This window comes from Marmota marmota, unplaced genomic scaffold, assembly GCF_001458135.2.
Source record: "Marmota marmota marmota unplaced genomic scaffold, marMar, whole genome shotgun sequence".
In the NCBI taxonomy this organism is placed as follows: domain Eukaryota; kingdom Metazoa; phylum Chordata; class Mammalia; order Rodentia; family Sciuridae; genus Marmota; species Marmota marmota.
Window position 1 is genome coordinate 10,979,631 of NW_025999880.1, and position 23,234 is coordinate 11,002,864.

Consider the following 23,234-nt stretch of genomic DNA (forward strand, 5'->3'; position numbering starts at 1 on the left):
CGTCCAGCAACCTCTCTTAAAGGGGCCATGGTTTGTGGGACTAGGGGCGGGACCTAGTTTGGGGGGAACTAAAGGTTTTCTGCCGAGTCAGGGGGAGCACCTGAGGGGGTGGATGGAGCCGATTGGGGAGGTCGGTAGGGAGGAGGTTCATCTGCCGGATAGGTAGGGGTGAGAATGAAGAAGAGAAAAAGCCTCAACATAGGGGAACTCCTTCCACTTTTTCGAGCGCTCACAGAAGTTAAACAGATCTCTGAGAATTGCGGGATCTAGGAATCCTCCTGGGGGCCATTGACTTTGATTGTCTAATTGATAGTAAGGCCAATCTTGTGTGCAGAATTTAATAAGGGGGAGTCTGCATGGAGGGAAGAAGAGGCCCCCATTGGTCAGGAGAGGGACAAGGGTGGTTGAGAGAGAGAGAGAGAGAGAGAGGAGAGGGGAGTGCCTGTTCTTCCATCCCTCAATACCTCCCACTCATGAACCAGGTTCCAGAGAGTCCACTGTGACCATGAAGGTCGTGGTGGGGTGCGTTCTCTCCTCCAGATTGGGCGTCAGAAGTTTGCCAGACGATCACAGTCAGATCCCCTGCGTAGCCCATCTGAAGTTGGATACCCGATAGGGGAACTCACCTACTGAAGATCTGGTGTTGTAAACAGCACTAGAAAGAGTGGACCAGGACAGCAAGCCTTGAGAGAGGGGGCCCTTGAGCAGCGAGGCATTTCCCCTCCTGGGTTTCGGCACCAGTAAAAGAACGAACAAGGCTTGTCGTGGGAGCAAATGCCCGTTTATTGAGGAACAGCTCTGCATATTTATAGAGCCAGGGGTGGTTTGACAGTTGGCATGGGGTGCTTTTTGACTGGTGGGTAAGGATCATGTGAGCCAGCAGGGCTCTGATTGGTGGGTAAGGATCATGTGAGCCAGCAGGGCTCACCATTAGACAGCTCTTCTTGGGGGATGGGGAAGTTAGTCTTTGGAGCCGGGGCGACTCCCAACACAGCAAGTCACTTCACAAAAAATTTCAATGGCCTAAAGAAGAGAAATTGTTTTCAGAATTATTGTCATATTTTATTCCATAGTGCCAAAGCATACTCAAGTCTGTTGGCATTTTTTCTTCTGAAAGAAGTTAGAGGAATCTAAATTTAATTATATTATCTTCCTGAGCAGTTTTTGACTTGGTGATCTTTTAGTCACTTGTAGAATATCCTCAGTAAAAGTTTATTGAATAAACAACAACAAAAATAGAAGAGCCAAAATTACTTAGAAATTTATTCCTTTTATATGGCCAGCATCTATAACCTGATAGAAGTTTGATGGCTAATGATCCAGTATAATAGGCTGCTTACTAACCCTTTAAAGCTTTACTACACAAATATAAAAGGACCAGTATAACTCTTTTTTTTTTTTAATGCAGTGCTAGGAATTAAACCCAGTGCCTCACATATGCTAGGAAGTATGACACTCTTGAAAGAGCTATTGTAGTCAGAAAAAATCAAGTAATTTTTGTTGTTTGTCTTGTAACATTTACTTAATTTAAATAGGAAATCTCTTCCTTTTAGAACTGAAGCTAGTTTAGCCTCACGCAGAGAACAAAAGAGAGAACAGTATCGTCAGGTAAAGGCACATGTTCAGAAGGAAGATGGTCGAGTGCAAGCTTTTGGCTGGAGTCTGCCTCAGAAGTATAAACAGGTAAGTTGCGAAATTCTGTGAGTGATAGAAGTGTACTTGAGTGTGAAGAATTTGGAATACGTATCACAGACCTGTTCATTTCTTGCTGCGTAGACTTGGCAAGCATGTAGGGAGGTGATGAAGGTTTTCAGGTTATTTTGTAGTGCCCTAGAATGCAAATGAAATGCCTGAGTCTGAGAAGAGGTGTGGTCAAAAAAGGGTTCGCAGAATGTGGAACTTGAGGTTCTGCCTTAACTAGAACAAGCTGTTTTAATGTTTGAAGATTTTATTTATTTTTATTTTTATTATTTTTTTGTAGTACTGGGAATTGAACCTAGGGTACTCTATTACTGAGCTACATCCCCAGTCTTTTTTGAGACAGGGTCTCACTAAATTGCTGAGACTGGCCTTGAACTTGGAATTTTCTTGCCCTAGCCTCCTGAGTAACTGGATTATAAGCATGCTCCACTGCACCTGGCTTGAAGATTTTCTTTTTTAAAAGAACAGTATTTGGGGGCCAGGGTCATGGCTCAATGGTAGAGTGCTTGCCTAGCATGCATGGGGCACTGGGTTCAGTCCTCAGCACACATAAAAATAAAATATTGTGTCCACCTAAAACTAAAGAACAAATTAAAAAAAAATATTTTTTAAAAAGTGTTTGTTTAAAAGGTGTAAGAAGTCAGTGGCATCCAGCCTTTCAAATTAACTAAAGCCTAGTTCAGGTTTTCAAGAATTTTCCTACTTCATATTCCATACCCCTAAGAGACTCAGCACATTTGTATATACACATGTACACACATGTGTATATATGTGAAAATTAGTGCCTTTGTTCTGAGCACTAATAGTATCCTAGTATCCTGTTTATTTCTTTTAATTGCAACTTGATTTTCTGATGACTTTTCAAATAAGAATAACAAAATGAACCTGAATTTGATTTCAGGGAGCAAATGTATAACAGCATTGCCTGCCCATGTCTCAGTGATTCTATTAGAAGTTTACTTTTGATAAGACTTACCAATTTGTGCCTTCCCCCACCCCATTAGGTAACCAATGGTCAAGGGGAAAATAAGATGAAAAATTTGCCTGTGCCTGTCTATCTCAGACCTCTAGATGAAAAAGATGCATCCATGAAGGTAAGCTAATTGTGAAGCTAAAGCAGGTATTCCCTAAACTTTAGATAGATAGATTTTCTTTCCTCATAAAACCAGAAAAGTTTAAACACTGCTTCTTCAGTGAGATTATTATTCATTTTGTCGTCTTAGAGTGTATTAAATGTCTAATTTACCACCCTTAGTTGTTTTAAGAAAAGGAACCACTTTAAGCATTTTTAGAGAGAAAATTACAATAATACGTTTTTTGTTTTTTTTTTCTATCTGAGAAGCTGTGGTGTGCTGTTGGAGTCAATTTATCTGGTGGGAAGACCAGAGATGGTGGTTCTGTTGTTGGAGCAAGTGTATTTTACAAAGATGTTGCTGGTTTGGATACTGAAGGCAGCAAACAGCGAAGTGCATCTCAGAGTAGTTTAGATAAGTTAGATCAGGAACTTAAGGTAAGTGTTTACGAAACTATTAGTTTAGCTTTTTGATCCAAAATTTACTTCTGGGTACAAGTTTTTTTAAGTTGTGGTTACTATGCCCTTCCTTACCATCCCCCATTACCCTTTTAAAACCAATTTTTTTTGAGGTGTTATTCATATATAATCAAGCATATCCTTGAAATGACTATGGTCCAAAGAGTTATGCCAAAAGTATACACCTATGCAACCACCACTACAATCAAGATATAAAGTGTTTTAATCATTGATCCACTTTAACTACTACTTTTTAGTCTAGTAATTGATACTGACAAGTGGTTGTATTTTTACCTTCCCAAATTACCTGGAAATAAATTTGAAATAATATTACCTTTTATTGTAATAGCACAGCTTTATGAATATTTGCACATATTTATGATCTTAAACATTCATTCTCTTCATTTTGCCTACTTAGGAACAGCAGAAGGAGTTAAAAAGTCATGAAGAATTATCCAGTCAAGTCTGGATCTGTACCAGCACTCATTCAGCTACAAAAGTTATCATCATTGATGCTATTCAACCAGGCAACATCCTTGACAGTTTCACTGTTTGCAACTCTCACGTTCTTTGCATTGCAAGTGTCCCAGGTAAGAATGAGTCTTGTATCTCTCTTCTCTTCCCTCTCTTCCCATTCTCTACACTTGCTTCCAGGCAGGATTGCATTTGGCTGCCTAGCTCTCATGGAGTTCTAGTTGGGGAAAACCAAAAATTAACTAGAAACTCTTGAATAAACAAGATATTTTCAGATGGTGAAAATACTGTGAAGAAAATAAAATATGAGAAGATAAATGGGAGTCAAAGGACAGGGTGCTATTTATATTAAATAATAAAGGAAGGTGTTCTAATATTCTGAATTAAATATATGATGTTAAGACATTTGTTAAAAAATTTAGAAGGGGGCCTGAGGTTGTGGCTCAGTGGTACAGAGTGCTTGTCTGGGATTTGTGAGGCCCTGGGTTCTATCCCCAGCACTACATAAAAAAATAAATAAAATAAAGGTTTAAATTTAAAAAAAAAAAAATTTAAAAGGGCTGGGTGCAGTCACACATACCCTGTAATCCCGGTGGCTCAGGAGGCTGAGGCAGAGTTCAAAATCAGCTTCAGGCACTTAGTTAGACCCTGAGCAACTCAGCAAACACCATGTCTCTAAATAAAATATTAAAAAGAGCTGGGAATGTGGGTAAATGCCCTTGGGTTCAATCCCTGGTACCCAAAAAAAAAGTAAATAAATTTAAAAAAATTAAAAGTCCATAACATCCTTACAATGAGACCCTGTTTCAACAAAAAAGATAAAAAGGTCAGGGGATGTAGGTCAGTGGTAAAGCACACCTGGTTCAATCCCCAGTATTTAAAAAAAAAATCTGCGGCTGGGGTTGTGGCTCAGAGGTAAAGCGCTCATCTATCATGCATAGGGCATTGGGTTCCATCCTCAGCACCACATAATAATAAAATGAAGATGTTGTGTCCACCTATAACTTAAAAAAATATATACATATATATAATATATATATATAATCTGGTATGATGGAAAAATCTAGAAATAGATAATAATGATAGCTACACAACATTGTGAATGTAAATAATGACACTGACTTGTATTTTTTTTGTGGGGAGTGCTACTGGGAATTGAACACAGGGATACTTGACCACTAAACCACATCCCCAGCCCTACTTTGTGTTTTATTCAGAGACAGGGTCTCACTGAGTTGCTTAGCACCTTGCTTTTGCTGAGGCTGGCTTTGAACTCAGAATCCTCCTGCCTCACTCTCCCAAGCCACTGGGATTACAGGTGTGTGTCATTGCGCCTGGTTGTACTTTTCATTATAGTTAAATTTTTGGTATTACATGAATAAAAAAAAATCTTCTAAATAAAGCTGAGAGGGTTTGTTTTTATATTGTAAATGCTTAATTTTTAAATGTATTAATCTCTTAAGGCACTATGTATATATATACTTAGGGGCCTTTCTTTCTTTCTTTCTTTTCTTTTCTTTCTTTCTTTCTTTTTTTTTTTTTTTNATAAAGATATTGTGTCCACCTAAAACTAAAAAATATATATATATTCTCTCTCTCTAAAAAAAAAAAAAAAAGAACATGACATTTCATGTTTTTTATGTGCACTCGCCTTAATAGCTATATTTTTTATATTTTTAAATTTTCATTAGTTTTGGCTATATTATTTTACTTTTTCAGTCAATTTCCTATTTTTAATGCTACCAGTTTGGCAATGTATATCACCTGCACATTTTCACCTTAAGCTTCAAGTGACTAATGGGGGGCGGGGAAGTGCTGTTTATAGGAGTTTACTTAACTATTAAAGTTTATCTTATTTTCCAGGAGCCCGAGAAACAGACTATCCTGCAGGAGAAGAACTTTCAGAATCTGGTCAGGTGGACAAAGCATCTTTATGTGGAAGCATGACAAGCAACAGCTCAGCAGAGACAGATAGCTTGTTGGGAGGCATCACAGTGGTTGGTTGCTCCACAGAAGGTGTGACAGGAACTGCCACTTCTCCTAGTACCAATGGTGCTTCACCAGTGATAGACAAACCACCAGGTATGTCTGCTCTTACCTGCCATGTGTTGTGGAGTTTGATCCTATCCCAGATGCCTCATTAGGGACTTGTTGATCCTAAATTTGCAATGAAAGAGCTGTGAAGAAGATGCCATATTGACTGTTACCTGCTCAGTTCCATAATACAATGCAAAGAGAGGATCAATGGAGTGGAGTTCCATAGCAGGAATTTGTGTGGGGAAAGCACTGGCGTGGAAAAGTTCAAACTCAGAGTGCTTTATATATTTTATAGAAATGGAAGCGGAAAATAGTGAGGTTGATGAAAATATTCCAACAGCAGAAGAAGCAACTGAAGCCACAGAAGGCAATGCAGGATCCACTGAAGACACTGTGGACATCTCCCAGCCTGGGGTATACACAGAGCATGTCTTTACAGATCCTTTAGGAGTTCAGCTCCCAGAAGACCTCTCTCCAGTCTATCAGTCAAGGTATACTTCCTAAGTCACTAACTTAGAAAACTGGGTAAAGAGCACAACTAAAAGGAACCACAATAACCTCAAGTAGCCAAAACATTCCTGCTAATTGGCATCAGTGTTGTGGTCTGAATGATGTTATTGCCTGTTCCTGCTGTATCTTCATCTTTTCCTTTCTCTTCATTCTCTTTGGATACTTTTTTCCCTTCATTTCTTCTGGGTATTTTCCAATATAAAAAAATCTTGTCCATCAATTCAAACTCTTCCTGGTCATATTCTCCTGTTTTTTGTCTTTTTAAATTATATTATGTTTTCCATTCTACTATTAATTCTTGGTCGTTTAAATTCCCATCCCCATTCTCACTCATACTCCCATCACATGAGCTTGAATGACCTTTCTGAATTTAGTTATCATATAAACATTTTCTTAGAAAACAGGCTTTTCCTTTAAAGCGTTGGTTAATTCAGTCCCATTTAGTAAATTATTTCATTTTCTTTCTTGCCTTCTCTAGAAGCCCTTAGGTGAGGGTCTTTTGAAACTGAATTTTTTCTCAGTGTGTAGAGCAACCAAAAGTCTACTAACATTCAAACCAGAACAAATCATTCATTAACATTTAATTGTTAATTTAGAATAAAGTCACATTTTTAATTTGGTAGTCCAGTTATGTCCTTTACTTAATTTTTCCTAACAATTCAAAAGAAAAGTTTTATGTTAGAATACAAGCATATTTCAGCTTAATTTCCTTTAGAAAACTCTTTTAATTTTTGTGTGTGTGTATCTTTTCCTCCCCAGAAGAAACTGTTGTAAAATTCAAAATAACTATAAAGGAGACCCATAATTATAATCTGTGCATTATCTGCTGAATTTCATTACCATGTCTTACTCCCTTATCTGCACTTTAAAACTCCTGAGTTAACGTTTTTGGTATACTTGTTGAATTTTTTTGTTTTTTTCGTACCAGAGATTGAACTTACGGGCACTTGACCACTGAGCTACATCCCAGCCCTGTTTTGTATTTTACTTTGAGACAGGGTCTCACTGAATTGCTTAGTGCCTCGCTTTTGCTGAGGCTGGCTTTGAACTCGGGATCCTGTGCCTCAGCCTCTCAAGCCACAGGATTACAGGCGTGTGCCACTGCACCCAGCTTGAAATATTTAATATAACTATTTAACATTGGCTTTTTGGAATTTTACTGTTCAATTTTTTTTTTTTTTTTTTAAGACCAGTGATAAACTTAAATGTAGAAGTCAGAATGATGGAGCACACCTATAGTCCCAGCTGATTGGGAGGCTCAGGCGTATAGGTTACAAGCCTAGGCAATTTAGCAAGACTCAAAGTTTAACAACAGCAACAAAAGAAAGTTCAGTATCAGAGCACTTTCCTAGCAAGATCCTGGATTTAATCTTCAGTACCACAAAAAATAAGATAAATAAAAACTTTTTAAAAACACATTATAGGGGCTGGGGATGTGGCTCAAGTGGTAGCGCGATCACCTGGCATGTGTGAGGCACTTGGTTTGATTCTCAGCACCTTATAAAAATAAAGATATTGTGTCCACCTAAAAAATTTAAAAAAATGCACACATTATATAGAAATGTTCAGTCCCCTAAAAATCATAGGTAAGTGTACTAATTTTTTTCTTGTTCCCTCTTTCACAGTAATGACTCAGATGTGTATAAAGATCAAGTATCAGTATTGCCAAATGAACAAGACCTGGTGAGAGAAGAAGCTCAGAAAATGAGTAGTCTTTTACCAACCATGTGGCTTGGAGCTCAAAATGGCTGGTAAGTGCCAGCACTTTGACTATGACAGTATATTTAATCCTTTACTTTTACTTTTGAAAGCAGAAGAAAAATGAATAAAATGGTGTAAACACAAAGTGTATATTAATACAAAGAATTTGGTATACACAAAAATTTCAAGTTTTGTTCACAAACTGAACTTGGATTGGTTATGAAAGGTAAACTATATTATTTTTGCTGTAGAGTATTCTCTTTAAATAATATTCTTAGGAGAAGAGGTAAATAAGATTTTAAAGTCTGGGTTCTCTAGAAGATCCTGAAGAGCACAAAAATAAAGAATTATGGATGTATAGAATGTGTACATAGGTTTATGTTGGCAAGAAATACTATTGATTGAACTAATGTGTCTGGTTTCAGGAAAGCCCAATCCCAAGCATGTACTAGAAAAAATAGAAAAAAATCATAGTTTGAAAGCTCAGAGGATAATAACTAACATTACAAGGCTTGTTCATTTTCTAATATTGTAGAGAATCTTACAAACCTGTGCGTTTCTAGAGGTTGAGCAGGATCACTTGTGTGTCTTTTCCACAGGGGTCTAATATAAAAGGAGGGATCAGCAAACATGTGTAAATGTGTTCTAATAGAACGTTTTGGACACTAAAAGTTAAATTCCATTTCAAATTCACATGTCACAAAATTCTCTTAATTTTTCCTCTAACCATTTAAAAAGAGAAAAACTTCTTAGTTTTCAGACTAAAGTGGCAGGCTGGGTTTGGCCAGGAGTGATCATATCAGAAAACCTGTATCAAATGAATTAAACTAAGCTAGCCACTCTCTGATGTGCAGCACCCTGTCACCTAAAAGTAGCAGACAGTTTAAGATAATTCAAGGGTTTTAGCTAAAAATTTGTGGGGCAAGCTGAAGTTAGTTGAAGCTAATTGATACTCCAACATTAAACACTAGTCTGAATGATTTTCAGACTCCAGTTGTTTCTTTTTGCTTGAGCAGCCTATTTCTCTGAAGCTAACCCTGACTCTCATTTTTGTTTTTTGACTATTGCATAAAAGCAGCAGCACCTTTATGTCAAATCTGAATGGTCCTCTTCTCTCCTCTTGATTGAATTTTGTGGTCACTACTAGAAATAAGCAACAATGTGATATTTTCTATGCCTTACCAGTCTTCACTTTGTTTCTGCAGTTTGTATGTCCATTCATCTGTAGCCCAGTGGAGGAAATGCCTCCATTCCATTAAACTTAAAGATTCGATTCTCAGTATTGTGTAAGTTTTATTTTTTAAATTCTTCCTTGAAAAACTACATATTTTGGTATAAACTAGATTTTAGAGTGAAAAAGTCTATAATAGAAAATAAAAAAGAAAACTTTTATGTAGAAGGAAAACCTTAACTTGGCAGATTGATTTGTCACCATACTGGGAGTTCTTCAGTATTTCCAGGAGAGAATCAGTGCTTATTAATTTCTGTTTGTTTGCAATATTCCTTATAGTTTGTGAATATGTATGTTGGGGGATTAATTTGCTAGTTCTTTTCTATATGTTGGCTATCAAAGATCTGACAGTTTATCTCTCAGTTGAGTGACTCTGTTAGTTCCACTCAAAGAGTGTGTTTTTTGACTTGTAGAATCATCTTGACTATCTGCAGTGAGAGAAAGAGGTTTACCCAGAAAGTGAAACAATTGAGATAGCACACATGCCGTTTATTTAGTTCAGACGACATTGTTGCATAGCAAGACATTCACAATGAAGAAAGCAGTGTGGCAGGACATGGTGGTATAGGCTTGTAATCCCAGTGGCTTGGGAGCCCGAAGCAGGAGGATTGCAAGTTCCAGGCCACTTAGCAAGATCCTGTCTCAAAATAAAACCTAAGATCTGGGGATCTAGTTCAGTGATAGAGCATCCCTGGGTTCAATCCCCAGTACTGAAAAAAAAAGAAGAAAAAGTATGTTCATTTATGTTCTGTGTAATCTCCTTATCTTGTCATTTAATGGTGCTTTGAAAGGCTCAGCACTAATGCAGTGGCATGTGGTTTTTCCTCAGTAGAGATTCTGAAATCTCTTTTCCTGTTTGCAGACACGTGAAAGGAATTGTGTTAGTGGCCCTGGCTGATGGCACCCTCGCAATCTTTCACAGAGGAGTTGGTGAGTTATGAATAGATAATGTATAAGCTTTATCTTTTATAGTTTAAAAAAATAAACTTTTTTTATTTTGATGCAGGGTCTCCCTAAGTTGCTTAGGGCCTTGCTAAATTGCCAAGGCTGGCCTTGAATTTGTGATACTCCTCTCTTAGTCTCCTGAGTCACTGGGACTACAGGTGTGCGCCAATGCCCTTTGCAGCTAGTAATATTTTAAAGACGTGATACTTAATAAACATCAGTAAATACGAATGTCTTCATGGAGATATGCATGAGCAGTATGACTCATGGAAAATATATTTACCATAGTGAGCAAGTAGTTTAGCATTTTCTGGTACTCATATAATAAATATGGAGGCTTTTGTTTTGCATTTATACATTTACTAGAAAGAAGTTTTGTGAGTATTATTTTTTTCATTTGTCCTGCTTAAAAATGATATGCATCTACTTATATTTGTTAAGTTTTGTTGTTGTTGTTGTTTATTTGTTTTTTTTAGAGGGGTACCAGGGATTGAACTCGGGGGCACTCAACCACTGAGCCACATCCCCAGCACTAGTTTGTATTTTATTTAGAGACAGGGTCTCATTGAGTTACTCAGGACTTCACTTTTGCTGAGGCTGGCTTTGAACTCTGGATCCTCCTGCCTCAGCCTCCCTAGCAGCTGGAATTACAGGCATGCACCACTGCACCTGGCATATATTTGTTAAGTTTTTATTAAAAATTATTTTTTTAAGGTTTAATATTTTTATATCTTATATTTCTGTTTTATTTTATTTGATTGATTGATTGATACTGAGAAAACCCAAGGATACTCTACCACTGAACTACATCCTCAACCCTTTTCATTCTTTATTTTGAAACAGGGTCTCACTAAGTTACCCAGGCTGGCCTTGAACTTGCCATCCTACTGCTTTGGCCTCCCAAGTAACTGGGATTATAGGCATGTGCCATCATACTCAGTTATATTCCCCTTTAAAGCCACTGTTTTTACCACTTCAGGTGAAGGGGTGTTGGTATCAGAAAACTTATATTGAATGGGTTAGATTAAGAGAATTGAGTATGTATCACTTTATCACTCCTTTGTACATGTGTCAACCAAAAATGATAGTTCATTTCCTACCCAGTAGGGTGGTAGATCAAGGAAATATTATACACTGCTTTTGAGTTTTATCAAAGCACTTTCTCAAAATCTCATATATCTTTTTGAGCTTAGAGATATGTTAGGTAGCTGATACTTAGGTACCTTTGTAACCAAACAGTACCTAGATATTGCTGGTTAATAACTCCATGTTATCAAAGAGATAGGGTCCTATTTTATTTCAGAGGCCCTTTATGAAATTTTCTGTTTATTCCTCACAACATCTTATGAGCAATATTCTATTGTTATCCTTGTTTTATAGATTAGGAAACTGAGGTGCAGAGCATTTTAGTCACCTGTTTATTCATGGTCCCTCAACTAGTTAAGTAAAAGAGCCTAGAAAATAATCACATAATAAATATTTTGAATAAACTGAATCTAAAATTATATTGATAGAATAAGACAAAATACATTTATTTAGTTAAGGACCAGCACAAAGTCCTACATTTGATATCAGAAGAGCAAGATGGGAAAGACATGTCTGAAGAGTGAGAATTACATGAAGGTTAACTATAAACTCAATAGGAGGTAATTAACATTTTAAACTTCATAGAAATAAAGTGTACAGAAGAGTGCTTATGGTGATCCTGCTTTGCTTGACCAAATAACTTATGCAATGGGTATCAACACAGGAGAATTAAGATAAAAATCTGTAAACTGTGATAGGTACAAACATCATTCAAATGATGCTTGATGTTGAGCCAGGTGCAATGGTGCACACATGTAATTCCACCAGCTTAGGAGGCTGAGGCAGCAGGATCCCAGGTTCAAAGCCACCCCAGCAGCAGAAGTGAGGTGCTAAGCAACTCAGTGGGACCCTGTCTCTAAATAAAATACAAAATAGGACTGGGGATGTGGTTCAGAGGTCAAGTGCCTCTGAGTTCAATCCCTGGTACCAAAAGAAAAACATGCTTGATGTTGAAAAGACAAGACAGAGCTTAACAAAGAAATTAGGACTGTATTGATTCTGTTTAACTGGGCAAAATATGGACCAGTGGATGGTTACATACTAGTCATGTTGGCAATCAAAAAGTTTTAGATTTTGGAACATTTTGGATTTCAGATTTTCAGATTAAGAATACTCATACTATATTCACAATTACTAAAGTGTTAGAATGAATTGCCCTCATCTTCTACTCAGGAAAATACATCAAGATGCCCATCAGATATTATCCCCAAAATAACCTTAAATTCATTTTCACATGTGCTCCCTCTGTCTCTGTCTCTGTCTCTCTGTCTTTTTCTCTCTCTCTTTGGTGTTAGGGATTGTAAGGCAAGCACTCTACCATTGAGCTACACACTAGTTTTAAAGTTCGTTCTAATTCTAAAAACATCATAACAAGTTGTAACTAATTTATCACATCATTGCTTTTGGGAAGCATTTACTTTTATTTATTTATTTTTTGGTACTAGAAATTGAACCCAGGGACATTCTGCCACTGAGCTATATCCCTTGCTTTTTTTTTTTTTTTTTTTTTTTTTCCCTTCTTAATTTTGAGACAGAATCTCTCTTGCGTTGCTGAGGCTGGACTCAAACTTGTAATCCTCTTGTTTCAGCCTCCCAGGTTGCTGGGGTTATAGGCATGCATCACCACACCCAGCTTATTGACTTTAATTTTTTTGTAATACTGGGGGTTGAACCCAGGACCTCATGTATGGTAGGCAATTACTCTACCACTGAGCTACATCCCTAACCCCTTTTATTTTATTTTGAGACAGGGTCTCACTGAGTTTCCACAGCTGTCCTCAAACTTGCAATCCTGCTGCCTCAGCCTCCCAGATAGCTAAAATTATAGATGTGTGCCACCACATCCACCAGAAAACATGTTTTAAAGAGGCCCCAAGTACTGAGTGGCTGGTTGGATTAAATGACCTTTGAGATAGCTTTGAATTTTGCAGTGTGTGGATAAGATAAAAGGTTTACTCAATACACACAATTTGAGTGCTTTATCAATCAGAGGTAATATGCATTATTAACTATAAATTTTTTCTTATCTTCAAGACGGACAGTGGGACTTATCAAACTATCATCTCTTAGACCTTGGACGGCCTCACCATTCCATACGATGTATGACTGTGGTACACGACAAAGTCTGGTGTGGCTACAGAAACAAAATCTATGTGGTTCAGCCAAAGGCCATGAAAATAGAGGCAAGTTTAAACCTGTTTTTTTTTGTACTTTGTGAATTTGTATTATCCAAAGACTAGAAGACTGTTTTTTTTTTTTTTTTTTCAGTTTCTATAGAGATTGTTTTCTGAATCTGTGTGTTTTAGGGACACATTAGTATTATTTTTGGATGTCTTAGCTTTCCGTGATATTTCAGCTCTTTTGCCTCTTTTGACTATAAGGTTGGGAAATGGGTGGGGTTTTTTGTTTTGTTTGTTGTTTTTTAAAGAAGATTCACACATGAATGTTAAAGTATGCCTGTGTTTATATCCATAGATGTATGTGTGTTTTATTTGAATACTTGATGCATGATCGTTTAACTATGGAAGGATTGGTTGAGAGGATTCCCAAGTTTCCACACACCACTCCATGTAAATCCAGGCACATCCTCATGTATATCACAAACTGAGAAATAGCATTACAGTGAGAATTTGTTGTAAAAACAAAAGGCTCGTATTATTGCTTTCCTAAAATGTTTTTGACACAATATATAAATTTATTATTAATAGGTTTTTTTAAAAGCTATTTATAGCAGGAAAATTTTTTTAAGGTGAAATTTCTCCTCCCAGCCCCAAATCCCATTCCCTTTCTGGAAGTTCCAAAATGTTATTTATTTTTCATCTCTATTTTTTATACAACATTGTGGATTCCTTTTTGTTTAATTATAAATAGAATATTGCTTCATTTATTATTCTATAGCAACACAAAATCCTGAGAGTCACAATCTTTCTGTTGAACACTGTCACACAGTATGGAGGTACCAGCATTACTTTCATAAAGTTACGTTGTCTACAGTGCTAAAGCTCAATGCCATTTGATTCTTTATTCTCCTTTTAATTTTTATTTTGTTTATGTATATGTGTATTTTGCATTCAAGATGAAAGAAATTGTGTATATGAGGGTAATCATATTAAGATAACTAGGCTCCCCTTTTTTTAAAAAAAATACCTTTATTTTATTTATTTATTTTTATGTGATGCTGAAGATCGAACCCAGGGCCTTGCATATGCTAGGTGAACGCTGCACCACTGAGCCACAACCCCAGCCCCTAGGCTCCTCTTTTAATGAATAGTCTCCAAATTGTTGTCCAGATTAGCAGAGTTTTTAAACATGACCTTCTATGTAACAAAGTAACTATGACTGAACATCTCTCCTAGAAATCATTTGATGCACATCCCAGGAAGGAGAGCCAAGTGCGGCAGCTTGCATGGGTGGGTGACGGTGTGTGGGTCTCCATTCGTTTGGATTCCACACTTCGTCTCTATCATGCACACACTTACCAACATCTACAGGATGTGGACATTGAGCCTTATGTAAGCAAAATGTTAGGTAAGCTTCCATAGCATTTTCTCTTTGCCAATGAAAGAGAAGGTTTATTTATTTATTTGTGGTGCTGGGGATCAAATCCAGGGCTCTGGGCATGATAGGCAGATGTTCTACCACTGAGCTACATCCTCAGCCCTATTGATTGACTGACTGACTGATTGATTGATTGCAGTGCTAGGGATTGACCCCAGAGCCTTGCACATGCTAGGGAAAGCACATTCCCAACCTGATTTATGTTTAAATGAGCTACATTCCCAACCCTGATTTATAAACATGATCTAAGTAGACCAGTGAATAAGTTTCCCAGGAATGGTGAATTCTTATTATTGAAAGTATTCAGCAGATGTTCCAGTTGACCTTGTGGTTCTTGACCAAAGCTTAAGAATGTCTTTGACTCCTCTCATGCTTTCTACCTCCAGTCCATCGCCAAGAACTCTGTCAAATCTAAATAGACCTTAAATCAGTTCTTTATCTCTACCATGTTCCCCACTTGATAACCATGTACCTCCTAACTGATCTCCCTGTTTCCACTGTCTGTTTTCTGCATAGAAACCAGCTTGCAAAAATTGCCCTGATACTCCTCCACTCTTCTCTTTAGGGGAGGTGACGTTTTGTCCCATAAGCAGAAGACTTTACGTGGTCTGGACCACTTTCCTTTCAGACTCTCTTTTGCTCACACTGACCCTCAGCTCAACAAGTGCTTTCCCATTTGGGGCCCTCACATATGCTGTAGCAAGTTCTTCTTGCTCTCTTTTTTACTTAGCTTTCAGGTCATAGCCTGTGTCCAATTCAGAAAAGATCTCTATTTGGGTCTTTTTTCTTCACAGGCTTATCATTGTGCTTATATGGGTATTACATGGTTATTGTTTACTATCTTTCTCCATAGACTGTAACCCCTGTGAAGGGCAGGGATCATCTCTGTCTTGTGCTCTGCTGTATTTTTAGCACCTAATCCAGTGCTGTATTTTTATTTGGAATATCATAAAGGACTATTTCATGAAGAAAGTTTGAGCCAGATCAGTGGCTTTTAGCCTTTTAGAATCATTGCCCTAGGAGAACATGACTCAACTGTGTTTCCTTGCCCTATAGTCAGGCATGTGGAAACAAACACTCTAACTATAAAGATGTACTCTTGACTATAGGTTAAAGATTCCCAGCTTAGGCTGAATCAGAGTTAAAAGTTCCTTTCTACACTGATTCTATGATCAGGCCCTCAAATTCTTATGAGTAGAATTTATGAGTGATTTATGGTATTTGTCTTCAGTGTATTATCTATTTAATCATTTTGATAACCGTGTATCTTCTTCAGTGACATACAAGTTTACGTATTCGTATTGCTTTTCATATCCTAAAGTAGTCAAGGATCCTTGGGTTTTATTTCAATTCTTCATGGGAGTTGCATTTTAATGTATTTAAATTAGTTTCTTTTGAAAATAAGTTGTACAATTACATAAAATTATTATAATTATAAAATTCTTTTAAAATAAAAAAATTCTTTCTCCCTAAATTATTTATAGATGATATCCTAATATATCTAAACTACTTTAGAATCTAAATTTATAAACAAAGGAAAAAGTATAAATTTTGTTAGCAAAGATTGTTTTTATCCACACAAATTTAAAGCAAATCAAAATTCTTCAGCTTGTAAAACCAAAGGACATTTGATTTCCCAAACTAGTAAACTGTTTTTTTGTTGGGGTTTTGTAGCTCCCTAATTAAATTCTGTATCATATTTCCTGATATATCTTATTTCCTGCGTACCTTCCTTCTGGATGATAATATAATGCCAGGTACTTTTAGAATTTTCTTTTTTCCATTAACCCTGACTTGTCAGATTGATGATAAGGCTAATAAGAGTTTGCTTTGATGTGCACCTTCAGCAAACATTCATCTAGCTCTGGTCACATTTTTTTTTCCTCTGTTGTATTAATCCACCTATTCTAAGGGATTTGAAATCTAAAACTTGGTCTGCTTTGGTTTCTCAGTAAAATGTACTCCTTTCCACCCCCCTTGCAGGTACTGGAAAATTGGGCTTCTCTTTTGTGAGGATTACAGCTCTTATGGTGTCTTGCAATCGTTTGTGGGTGGGGACAGGAAATGGTGTCATTATCTCCATCCCATTGACAGAAAGTAAGTACATTTTTAGATAATTGTCACAGGACAAATAGGAGAATTGTAGAAAATAATCATGTCCAGAACACACAGATAGAGGGATTGTTTAGATATTGTCAAATAAGTAGTAACTCAGAAAATCAAGCTGATGTTTCACTCTTTGTATGAAATGTATAAACTCTAGAGAGAGAAGAGCAGGACCAGTTTCAGAATTAAGTTTTTCATTGTAAGAAGCTCTTTTTCTCATTTCAGGAATCACAGCCCTATTTTGTTTTTGAAATAAAAGTTTAAGTCCAGTTTTCTTCAGTTTTAGTATACCAGTATCCATGAACACTGCCTATTGTTTGTCGTAGTTTTCTATCTCCTAGGCCAGTAAATAGTCCAGCATGTCCCATTTCTTGTATTTGAGGCTTAAAAAAAGTTGTGGAAGAAGTTCCTCAAGAGGTCAGCAAGCCTTTCTTTGTACAAAAAAAAAAAAAAATCTTCTGCTTGAAAATGATTTATTATTTTTGTGAGCAAAGTGTGCCTTGTGTATTTCTCATGTGATGTTCCATTACATCAGTCATGCATTAAGTGTTTTTGTGTTGCAGAATTCATGAGCAGGGAATGGTTTTGGGAAAAAAAATACCATAAGATAAGTTAATAAATACAGACCTCAGAGTTACAGTCACCCTACCCCTTCTTAGGGAAAGGGGAGGAAAGAGGACTAGAAGGAGAATTTGGAGCCTTGAAAGAACTCAAGTTCTTGATCCCAAGTGTATCTTCTTCAGTGACTTACAAGTCTATGTATTTATATTGCTTTTCATATCCTAAATAGTCCAGGATCCTTGGGTTTCATTCCAATTCTTCATGGGAGTTGCATTTTAATGTATTTAAATTAGTTTCTTTTTAAAATACACAGAAGAGAAGAAAAAATAAAGGGGAAATTTTAGCAGTTAGGAAATATTTCACATCAAGCTCTTGGATTTTTATTTGGATATACAAAAGTGGCTTTATGATTAAAGAAATCAAAATCATAGTAAATCAAATTGTGCTTTTTGAGCAGAGATGTTCTGTAGAGGCATTGGTGAGAACTTTGTTACTTGGTATTATGCCAAGTTGGATATTATTAATTTTGTTGGGGACCAGATAGAAGATGCTCAGAGTGATGGCTCACAGTAATGCCTCTCCTCCCTGTCATGCGCCTCTCCATGTCCCCTTTCCTCCTTTCTCACTTTAGCCGTAATCCTCCACCAGGGACGTTTACTGGGGCTGAGGGGTAAGTGCAGATCCTGAACCAAACTCTTCTTTCTGGCTTCTCAGCCACTGTGAGGCTGTTCCCTATTCTCTAGAAACTCTTTTGAATGTTCTTCAATGTCACCCACTCGTAGTCACTGCCTTGCAGCAGACTTTTTTTTTTTTTTTTTAACGTTTGTTACATGGCCACCAACTGCTCAGCAGCTTAGTGTATTTATCATCTTTTGTTGCAGCTGAACTTTCTTTCAGACTTTGTTTTTCCTTCCAATAAAAACATGAAACATGTCTTAAAACTGTTATTAATCTACATTGTTTACTCTTGTTACCAACCATGTTTCTTTCATTCACTTACTGGTGGAATGGGGATGTTTTGTGAGTCTGGTTGTTCTGTAGTAACCCAGCAAACGATTAGTCTGATGTAAGTGAAGCTACTCTGTGGTTGTGGCTGGATTCTATTAAACAGCATTTCCCATCCCTCTCAAGGGACATATTCTTACCAGGGGGGAGAAAAATAAGAAGAAAAACTATTAGACTACATAATAGTTAGATTCCTTTAATGAGGACTTAAAAAAAAATAAACCAAACAGATACACCTAAGAATCAAATCCATTTTCTTTGGATAATTAAACTGATTTTTTAAAAAATCAATTGATGTGTTTAAAACATAAGTTTAGTTGCTAGACTGGCAAAATCCCCTACTCCATTTACTGAGGTACTTAAAAATAACTAGCATGCTATGTATCTCTTTTTTCCAGCTTTGCCTTGAATTGGCGTTGCTGCCCTTGTTTTACCTCAACTGGCTGTAGCTTTTAGATAATATCATAAGGATTAACCAGTAACCTCTTGCATTATTACTGTCTTCTAGGAAAAAATAGTTGGCATTTGATTTTTTTTTTTTTTTAATTGCAGCAAATAAAACCTCAGGAGCAACAGGAAATCGTCCTGGCAGTGTAATCCGTGTATATGGTGATGAAAACAGCGATAAAGTGACTCCAGGAACATTTATACCCTATTGTTCAATGGCACATGCACAGCTTTGCTTCCATGGACACCGGGATGCTGTGAAATTCTTTGTGGCAGTCCCAGGTAAGTTAGATTATTCCATTGAGATGTTGCTTTTAGGTCTCTTGGTTCCACCACCTAGTCTAAAGCTAAGTACTAGAATTATAGGCAATTTCAATATAACACATGAAAGAAGTTCTATGATGACGTATGATAAAAGTGCTATAGGGTACTTGAATGAAGTTATTTTGCAATCTCTCCCCACCCCCCCAAAACCAAATTCCTTGGTTTTTATTTAAGATACTTGCTTACTTTTGAAAAGCAGGGGTAATCTGCCACATAGACTGCCAAAGATAGTCTTGACTTATGAAGGAAATCACTAGCCTCTTGTCATCCAGACCACATGCAAGAAGAAATGGGGAATGTGCTCTGGCGCCTTTAGCAGTGTTGTATTAAGGATGAGCTAGTTGCCTGGGAATGTGGGTTCTCTTTCTCCATCACTCACCTTGAGCAAGTTACTTAAACCTCTGATAGTTGTTTCCTTGTCTCCTGAATGGATGCCTACCCACTTCCTTTTTTTGTGAAAATTCCATTTGAATTTGTAAAACACAATTCAGACAACATGGTAGTAGTGATATTCAGGGGAAAAAAAAAAGTTCTGTCCATTGGGAATACTAAAAATTATGTTACTCACCCATGTTTTTTAACTTTTTTTCTCCTAAAAGGGAAGTTTAGGAGTTAGATATAATTCAAATTTGAGCCAGGATGCAGTGGCACGGGTCTGTAATCTTAGAAACGTGGAAAGGATTGCATACTCAAGGCCAACCTCAGCAATTTAGTGATGTCCTATCTTAAAATTAAAAGTTAAAAGGGATGAGGATATAATTCAGGGTAAAGCACTCTGGTTTCAATTCCCTATACCAAAAAAAGTTCAAATCTGACTTTGTGTAACGTAGAAATAATAGTGTTTTTGTGTTTTTGTCACTGTTCTCCAGAGAAAGAAAACCAACATGTGTGGAGAGTTGGGGGTATGTGGAGAGAGTTTTTAAGGAAATGGCTCATGTGGCTGGCAAATTTGAAATCTGTAGGGCAGGCCAGCAGGTTAGAGACCCAGAGAGGAGTTGATGTTGCATCTAAATCTGAAACCAGTCAGGGGCCCTCAGTATTTTTCTTTTAAGTCTTTCACTGATTAGGTGAGACCACCTACATAATGAAGGGCTTTACTTTAAACATTAAGCATATCTTTAAAATACTGTCACAGCAATATCTGGTATTTGACCAGATATCTGGACCCAGTGATCTAGCCAAAATGACGCATAAAATTAATGATCACATGTCCCAAGGATGTTCCAAAGACTAAATGATTAAATGTACATAAGACAAGAGCTGGCATATGGTAGTCCAACCAGTTGTTCAATTATTCTTCACATGATAATGAACCTCCTGAAACCTCATTTGTACATTTATGAGTTCAAAGCTAGCCTCAGTCATTTTCTTAGGATAAATTCCTAGAATGAACATTGTGATAATGGTATTTTAGATTTTTCTGTGTTTTTGTGGTACTTGATACCTGGGGCCTGGCACATACTAGACAAGCACTACCACTGAGATATATATATCCCCAGCCTTTTTAATTTTATTTTGAGACAGAGTTTTGCTGAGTTGTCCAGTCTGGCCTCAGACTTGGGATCCTCCTGCCTCAACCTCCCAAGTGGCTGTGATCATAGGCATGTACAGAATGTATATGCGTGTATAGGCAACTAACAGAATTTTCTCTTTTTTTTTTTCTTTTTTAGAAAATATAAAGAAATTTAGAAAATATAAAGTCCATGTTTTTGCATAAAAATCAAGTTTATTTACTTAATCATAATATTTGCATGTCTAAATAAATGTGTTTGGTTTTATTCATTCTCCAATTGATGAGCTGCTGCGTTTCTGTTCCCATTTTTTCAGTATTAAAAACAATACCATTGCCGGGAGCGGTGACACACACCTGTAATTCCAGCAGCTGGGGAGGCTGAGACAGGAGGATTGTGAGTTCAAAGCCAGCCTCAGCAACAATGAGGCGCTAAGCAACTCAGTGAGATCCTGTCTCTAAATAAAATACAAAATTGGTCATGTGGTCCTGAGTTCAATCCCTGGTACCCCCAACCCCCCAAAAAATACAAACCAAAATCATAATACCATTAAAAGGTAAATAAATACTGCCAGGCATTGTGGCACACTTCTATAATCCCAGCAACTTGGGAGGCTGAGGCAGGAGAATCACAAGTTCAAGATCAGTCTCGGCAATTTAGCAAGAGACCCTAAGCAACTTAGTGAGACCCTGTCTCAAAATAAAAAATAGAAAGGTTAGTGACAAAGTGCCCCCTGGGTTCAATCCAAAAAAAAAAAAAGACATTTAAAAAAAATGATGGTCCTTCTTATGCATATGTATAAGACTTTTCTATTGGGTATAAATTTAAAAGTAGAATTGGCAACATTTGTGTGTGTGTGTGTGTGTGTGTGTACATGTACATGTGAAGCCAGTTGGCCCTAAAGATTAAAGAATTTTGGTTATCCTTATCATACCATTGTTTTGTTTTTATTTATTTTTTTATGTGGTAATGAGGATCAAACCTAGTGCCTCACATGTGCGGCACTACAACCACAGCCCCAACCATCGTGTTTATCCTTGTCATACCTTCATGTCCTTGCTTCTGAAGCAGAACTAACTAGTCTACTAATATAAGTTATTTCTAATAAGCTTGATTTCTTCTAGAAAATGCTTAAATCAGATCTTAATGAAGCCCTGTAGGGATACATCATACTGTCCTATCCACTTTCTTTTGGGGGGGGGGGGTTATTGGGGATTGAACTCTGGGGCACTTGACCACCACTGAGCCACATATCCCGCCCTATTTTGTATTTTATTTAGAGACAGGGTCTCACTGAGTTGTTCGGCGCTTCGCTGTTGCTGAGGCTGGCTTTGAACTCGCGATCCTCCTATCTCAGCCTCTTGAGCTGCTGTAATTACAAGCATGTGCCACTGTGCCTGGCTTGTCCTATACACTTTTTTAAGATAAATTAATTTTTTAATTTAGAGTATATCATGTCATATAACAATGTCCTGCTAGCTTCTGGAGTCATGGTCTGGGTAGTTTGACCAAAAGACAGCAGGTTCTGGCAAGAAAAAAAGTATATAGTCAAAGCTTTCTAAAAGGGATGCCTTGGAGACTATTCATTTATTCACAGTGTGAATAACATTTAAAGGTTTTTATCTATCATTTCATGATCATGGGTTTTACTGTAGAACTAAAGCTTTAGAACAAATGGAGCAATTAGCAATTTTATCTATATACTCTAAACTAAAAATAAGATATACTTAACTATGAAAGGAAGGCCATGGATTTGAAATAAATTTAAGTATTAATTTAAATATGCAAATCAATAAGGCTTCAATTGAAGATTATTCTGTCTCATAAACAAATGCAAACATTTCCTTTCAGGAGAGAGACCTTTCTACTGTCCCTCAAACCAGAAGGTAGAGATTGTAATAATTTGAAAACAGGCAGCTAAGACCCGCCTTGCCATACATATCCTACACTGATTTTGGATCTATTTCCTCTTCAGATTGAAAGATTGAATGACTGGGGTTGTGGTTCATTGGCAGAGTGCTTGCCTAGCATGTGTGAGGCACTGGGTTCCATGCTCAATACCACATAAAAATAAACAAATAAAGACATTCTGTCCATCTATAACTACAAAAAAAAAATTTTTTTAAAGATTTTCAGATTGAGACCTTATGACTTTCTAATCATTGTTTTCTGATCATGCAGAACTTTATAGCATCCCCAGTACTTTGTACTGAGCATGTATTTGCCAGTTTGTTTAACTCTGAAAAAATTCAGAGAGAAAGAATAAAATACTATGCCCTGTCCTCGTCTGTGATATAAGTAATATGTACTTCTGCTCCTGTGTAAAATAGGTCAAGTCATTAGCCCACAAAGTGGCAGTAGTGGCACAGATTTAACAGGTGATAAAGCAGGACCATCTGCACCGGAGTCCAGCAGCCAGACACCCTTGAAGTCTATGCTTGTCATCAGTGGAGGAGAGGGCTACATTGACTTCCGGATGGGTAAGTCTTTGGTTCTGGGGGCTCAG

General features: G+C 37.1%; 1 protein-coding gene and 1 long non-coding RNA gene across 7 annotated transcripts in view; one reads left to right on the forward strand and one right to left on the reverse strand.

Moving 5' to 3' along the window:
• Spag9 (sperm associated antigen 9) overlaps positions 1–23,234 on the forward strand; it is an 85,830-nt gene that overhangs the window by 53,060 nt on the left and 9,536 nt on the right. For 4 of the 6 annotated variants that reach the window (XM_048788916.1, XM_048788923.1, XM_048788925.1 and 1 more), the window contains 15 exons: positions 1,554–1,683; positions 2,706–2,795; positions 3,044–3,211; positions 3,651–3,822; positions 5,570–5,788; positions 6,039–6,234; positions 7,879–8,004; positions 9,160–9,240; positions 10,048–10,115; positions 13,251–13,399; positions 14,573–14,744; positions 16,758–16,871; positions 18,073–18,111; positions 18,999–19,175; positions 23,059–23,208. In XM_048788916.1, coding sequence (XP_048644873.1) covers positions 1,554–1,683; positions 2,706–2,795; positions 3,044–3,211; positions 3,651–3,822; positions 5,570–5,788; positions 6,039–6,234; positions 7,879–8,004; positions 9,160–9,240; positions 10,048–10,115; positions 13,251–13,399; positions 14,573–14,744; positions 16,758–16,871; positions 18,073–18,111; positions 18,999–19,175; positions 23,059–23,208 — 2,051 coding nt within the window. The remainder of the gene's footprint in view (positions 1–1,553; positions 1,684–2,705; positions 2,796–3,043; positions 3,212–3,650; positions 3,823–5,569; positions 5,789–6,038; positions 6,235–7,878; positions 8,005–9,159; positions 9,241–10,047; positions 10,116–13,250; positions 13,400–14,572; positions 14,745–16,757; positions 16,872–18,072; positions 18,112–18,998; positions 19,176–23,058; positions 23,209–23,234) is intronic. The other 2 variants (XM_048788935.1, XM_048788941.1) reach the window with 1 other exon arrangement.
• Positions 889–23,234, reverse strand: part of LOC125612138 — a 46,691-nt gene continuing 24,345 nt past the window's right edge. Inside the window, exons 3-4 of the long non-coding RNA XR_007342466.1 lie at positions 1,755–1,830; positions 889–1,023 (exon numbers count right to left, since the gene is read on the reverse strand). This is a non-coding gene — a long non-coding RNA (uncharacterized LOC125612138). The remainder of the gene's footprint in view (positions 1,024–1,754; positions 1,831–23,234) is intronic.